The sequence below is a fragment of the Egretta garzetta genome, unplaced genomic scaffold (genome assembly GCF_000687185.1).
Source record: "Egretta garzetta isolate BGI_Z169 unplaced genomic scaffold, ASM68718v1 scaffold713, whole genome shotgun sequence".
NCBI lineage: Eukaryota > Metazoa > Chordata > Aves > Pelecaniformes > Ardeidae > Egretta > Egretta garzetta.
This window is the reverse complement of record NW_009259104.1, coordinates 744025-750062: the sequence shown is the minus strand read 5'-3', so window position 1 is coordinate 750062 and position 6038 is coordinate 744025. Positions and strand designations below refer to the sequence as shown.

At 36.8% G+C, this 6038-nt stretch overlaps 1 protein-coding gene across 1 annotated transcript in view; it reads right to left on the bottom strand.

Moving 5' to 3' along the window:
• Positions 1 to 800: 800 nt before the first annotated feature.
• Positions 801 to 6038, bottom strand: part of BBS9 (Bardet-Biedl syndrome 9) — a 241649-nt gene continuing 236411 nt past the window's right edge. Inside the window, exon 23 of the mRNA XM_035890841.1 lies at positions 801 to 876. Within this exon, the coding sequence (XP_035746734.1) occupies positions 830 to 876 (47 nt within the window). The 3' untranslated portion in view covers positions 801 to 829. The remainder of the gene's footprint in view (positions 877 to 6038) is intronic.

Genomic DNA, 6038 nt, shown 5'->3' with positions numbered 1-6038 from the left:
GTATTTTCTGTCTACCACAGTGACAATTTCCCACCTTGGTAAAATCCTGATTTTTAAATTGAAAACCTTTGTCGTAGTAAAGGTTTTAAAGTGCTAGTATGGAGTCTTTACTCTTCACTGATTACATCATATCCACACAACATATTTTATAGCATGCAAAACACAGAAGAAAATACCAACTAAAAAAAATCATTACTTTATTATTTATCTGCTGCTGAGTAATTCTGACAATTAGCACCATTTGAATCCCTGTGGGGCTAATATTGTCAGAGTATTAAACCGAACAAGTTGTGTGACACTTGTCAGTTTATTAGAAAAAAAATGACCCATGGATTTCATTATGAAAGAGGAAGGTCATCAAAATTTATCAAGATTTGATTAAGCCTTCTTGATCAAAAACGTATCCCTCCGACCTTTCCTTTTCCTGTACTTGCAAGAAAGTTATTCCATACAAAACATTTCTTGCAAATGCTCAGATTTCCTGAAGACTTCTGGACTGTTTGTTTTTCCAACTGTAAATGTAGCAAGCAGCAGTGTTAATGATATATCTGCTTGAAATTTGCATGCAGTTACATTGCATACAAACAGTAGAATGTTAGTAAATTATTTCCCTTCTACCCATCAACAAAGTTATTTTCTGCATCTGATTAGATAAACCTATTCAGACATGTATTTCTGTATATTACGTTGTAAATTACCTTACTTCCAGTATCCCCACGCTAGCAGCTGAATGAATATGCAGAGAAGATGTTGCCATTCTTTTTAGTGACATGATATTCCACCGGATTAACTTCCACTGTACCTTCATTTTTTTGCAGTAATGCTTATGCTAGTAATCACTGTTAATGTTATATTCAATATATTCAGCACAACTTTCTGCTAAATCGCCAAGGCAATGAGCAAATATTAGAAAAGAAAAGAATGAACAGTTAGAAAATGAAAACAAACCAAACCATGGTCCAGTGAACTCTGGCTTTGCTTTAAACACATTAGCAAATATGTACCTCAGCTCCTCATTTCTCCCCCATTTCATAAAGCGCTATTAACCCCTTCCCTTTAGTTGTGGGTGGGAGCTCAGTGCACCGATAAGATACGTTCAAAACCAGACAGCCTTCAATGAGTTAACTTTTCTTCCACAGAGGTGAAGAGTTTTGCTGACCCAGTGCAAGTCGGCTTGAATAAAATTCAATTCTGCTGTAGTCAACAGGAAAGTAGGAAGGAAAATAGGATTTAACAAACAAAGCATAAAAAGTCCACAGCAGGAAATCATTATTTGGGCAATTGTTCACTTTGTTAAGAGACTGGACTGTATTAATATCTATCAGGGCATACTGCTGTGTTTGAGGTTTCCCTTTAGCGACACGTCTAGTCTAATTAGTTACAAAGTGGTCATACAGGCAAGTGAAATCTGCAATTGTGTGAGGTTTCTGACAAATACAGAATACATATGTCATTGATGCGTAATCTGGCACCAGCTTATTCTGGTTAAAGTTTGAGTGATTGGCTAAAATTAAATCAATACTAAAGGAAGCTCGGAATGCCAATAGAAGTGGTTTACAGAAATAGTTTCACTGACCATTACAGCTGCTATGGATTAGGCATGTTAAACGGTTCAGTTCAAGTTAACATTTTCGGTACAGATACACAAAAAACTGCAGCCACAGTATTCTGCCTGCATGTTTGCAGTTCAAAGCATTCTAGGAACATACATAACATTGTTCCAAATTACCATTTTACATTTATCAATTTCATTCATGCTTAAGGTTAAATTAAAATACAGTAAAATATAACATTAAAATAAATACACATGTGTGTATACATGACACTGCAGTTAAGAAATGGATTTGTAGACAAAAATCCTGTAAACCGCTGGGGAAAGCCTGACATTATATAGGGTTTTACAGATGACGGAGCCTTACTCATACAGCGATCATAATCATTATATTATGAAACATAAAAAGCTATCAATAATAACCAGTGAACAAGGTAACACCAACAATGTTTGTACTGGAACAGTTCCTTAACTTTCATAAGTATGACAGCTGTCACAAACCAGTTTCTTTAGTATATTCTGAAGGTTCTGGATACAGAGCAGCACCGCAGGCGGAACACTCACCTCATGATCTTGCTATATTTTAGCTCCTCTTTTTCCAAGGAAAGGGAAATATTTCCCTGGCTGCCTGCCTTGCTCAAGCTTCTTTGAAGCTACCTTAAAAGCTATAACCAGCTTCTGAGACGTGAACTTTTGGTTACGAACTGCAGGTGGTGAGGTAAGAAAAGGCTTGCAATATAACACAGCCAAACTTTTTATCAGACTCAGACAATTTAGACCAATATGAAGGTAGTAGAGTGATGCCAATTTGCATTGGTTGTGAATGCAATTCAATGGTTTGTACTGAAGAAAGACTTTGCTTTACTTAAGATGGGAGTGTGGCCCCGCTAAACACTACTTCTCAATACTGTAGAGACTTAAATGAGAGACATGCTGAATATATCACTCTGATCCATTAATTTACCATCATTTATGGAATTTGAGGGATTTACTAAGGTCACTTTCTTTTAACTATGAACATTTTATCCAGTTCACAGGGCATCAGCTACTCAGAAGAAAACTGGAAAAGGTCAATATGCACAGCCAGCTATTGCAAAATGCATCACATGCATCGCATTTCACTCCTGACCCAATAACTCCCCTTTCCCAACCTTGATATTTCAGAAAACGTGGGTATTTTTTATATCTGACACTTAGTAGGACTATCTTTTGCTGGCTTTCACAGTGCTATGCTTTGACCACTTTTCAAGGTGTGGGATCAAACCCAGTATCTGGCAACATTTCTAATCTCCTCTAGACAAGTCTTCTGCTGAAATGTAGAAAACTGGTGCAAGGCTCCTTGTAGCAGCTAAGGCCACATAAAACCGGTTCGGGAATAAGCTAATGAGAAACCTGTGTAGGTTACCTGTGCCCCTTCCACTTGTCAGCTCTCAGCTGGCCTTACATTTGAAAAGTCTCAAGCAAAGCAGCCTCGGGCTTTGGATTGACACAGAACCAGTGGGCCCATTTGCCTCCATAACTAACATGGAGGACATGTACTGGTACACATGTTCACCCTCAGCCATAACTTTTCAAAAATAAAGCGCATAATATTAATTACATGTGCCTCAGCATGCTCCAATACCCCTGTGGGTTTACTAACCTATGTATCACAATAGTGCAGGAGTTTCCAAAATTTACATAGATTACTTGACTATTCTATCAACCATATATTTATAAAAATTCTGTTGCAAGCAATATAAATTTAACTTTAAAATAATTATTTTCAGTTTTAGTCTCTGCTAATCTGAAATCAGTTTCAGGCATGTACATTAAATGAGATTTTGTTGGAATTATCTGTAATTTACAGATTCATAAAATCCCTCGCATCAGTCTGAGGGATAAGCCAGGTTGTTGGTAATAACCTGGTCTTTACAGAACAGAACTTGGTCTGCTCATTGTGAGAGGTTATCTTTTATATTGTACTTACACTGACTGCCTCTTTTTTTGAGATAATCCATTGTAAAACCCACAACCTAATACTCACCTTTACACAAGATCGCAATTCACTGAGGTAATCTTAGGAGTGAATTACAAAGCATTAAATACTTAGCTTCTACAAATTACCAGCAAGAATGAATGCCATGATTTATTTCAAACGTAGGTACTTGAATACCATCTCATTGCACTGAAATCTGACAGATGCCATGATATTATTCAGGAAAGAATTTTGTAGGACAAATTCACAAGATGACATTGCAAGTTTTGTCAGCCGGGGCCCAAGTATTACATATATAAAACATTCATTCTAATTATTAAAAAGAGATTACGGTACATAAGTCAAGCCTTACAATGTGAACAAGTAATCTTGTGGTTTTGACACTGGGCTGGCACTCAGGAGATGTGGACCCTGTTTAACTAAAACTACACTATGCTTTTAAATATATCTTTGGAAATATATTTAAGATGTCCCTCAGGAAAAATGGGAATAATATTATTTTTTTTATTCACGATAAGATTGCCTCTTCTAGTAAGATCTCATTTGCGGTAGCACAATAATAAGATAACCTTGATAAAAACCCACTCTAAAACTTCAGACCACAATCTGCAGTGACCTGAATTCAGGAAGGGGCACATACAGACGAGTGACTCTGAAACAAATATGACCAAAGAAAGAGTGCACTAAATGCCTGCAAAGTGAAACCTAGTTATATTAAATACAAAACCGAACATGAACATGTAAGAAGAAAGTATCTCCAGGTATTTTATACTCCCGAAATTATGTTACAGTCATTTAATGTCTTTTACACTTCTTTTATCCAGTGGGATATGAATTGTATTCCAATTACATACCCAATCAATACTAAGACAGTGTGAGACATTTTATTCCTTAGATTCATACAATAACTCTGGATACAAAATTCTAAATCAAGTCTCCTGCTTAAAGCAGGATCAACACTGAATTCAGACTAGGTTGCTCGAGGTTTTATCTAATCTATCTAGTCCTGAACCTCCACCAAGGAAGGAGATGCCACAGCTTCACTTGGAAGCCTGTACCTAAGTTTTACTGCCCTCATCGTGAAAAGTTTGGGGTTTTTTTCCCCCTTTATGCCAATTTGGAACCTCCCCTGTTTCAATCTATGACCACCGTCGTCTTTCCTCCTGCCTGTGAAGAGCCAGGCTCTTTCTTCTCAAAACCTCCTCCTTAATACCAGCACACTACTCTCAGGTCTGCCCTGAGCATCCTCTTCTCCAGGCTAAACAAGTCCCCTACCCTCAGCTCCTCCTCACAAGAGAGGTGCTCCAGCTCTCAACTTCATAGCCCTCTGCTGAACACACGCAATTTTATCATCTTTCTTGTACTGGAGGGGACCAAAACTGGACAGAATATTGCCAGTGCACACATTTCCAGGGTTTCTGTTTTGTTGGTTTCTTTTGGGTTTTTTTAATGTAACAATATTTTTGCCCAATTACTTGAGCTAATCTAAATATAGCCATTAATGAAAAATATCAATATAATGCACTACAAGGAAGGTTATAAGACCTCATGGCCTGCATCCTGATACTGTTGTGAACTCCTAAGATAAATAATATTCTTTTTTGAGTATACAGTTTATTTACGCTTTCTTATTTACATCAAAATTTCTCATTATTTACTGTTTTAGGAGTGTCTATTTTAACTCATAACTATATTTCAATACCATTTTGTTCAGGTATATTTTAGAAATACTAGATACCCTGCATATACAGAACAAGAATGTTTTCTTAGTACTTTTGCTATTCAGGAAAAAAAAATTGTCAGCTATAGATATTAAGATCCACATCAACTTTTCATATTCAATTAATTATCATCTCCTCTAACTTAAAATATTTGGGGACTAATTCCTGCATCCGGTATAATTGTTCTGTTAAACAAAGTATTAGAAACACTCTCATAAGCCCCCACCAGGGTTCTTTCTCCCTTTGGACCACATCCAATTTTTCCATCTACCAAGGTCGTGCTGTCTCCTATATTCACAGCATAGAAAACTCGCTTCCTGCACTAACACTATGAAATGTAATTCTGCACTGCTGTCTTTTAGAAAGCAAGAACCATCATCCTCGTCTTCATACATCTTGTTCACTGTTTTCTCATGTCACATTTTTCATTAGAAGTCTTCCAAATATAAAACCTTTTTCAGACTAAAACACCAAAACCCCAGAAAATCCTACCAGCCCTGAAGTAACAAAGCATACCTTATTTGCTATCATCTTGACCTTATCTGTTTATCAGTGCCTTCAATCTTCTCCCTCAACCAACATAAGACATTTGAACAAAAAAATTGCCTTAAATCTTTTTGTAGGCAAATATAATTACTGCAATGCATGGCTCCTGTTATATACAAAAAGCAATGCAACAATTACTTCGTTTGTTAGGAAGAGGTTAACATCACTCTGTGGGCTCCTTGTACAGACCAGCAGCTACAAAATGCCTTTGTGTAATGTATCAGCATTCCTGAATTTTTGT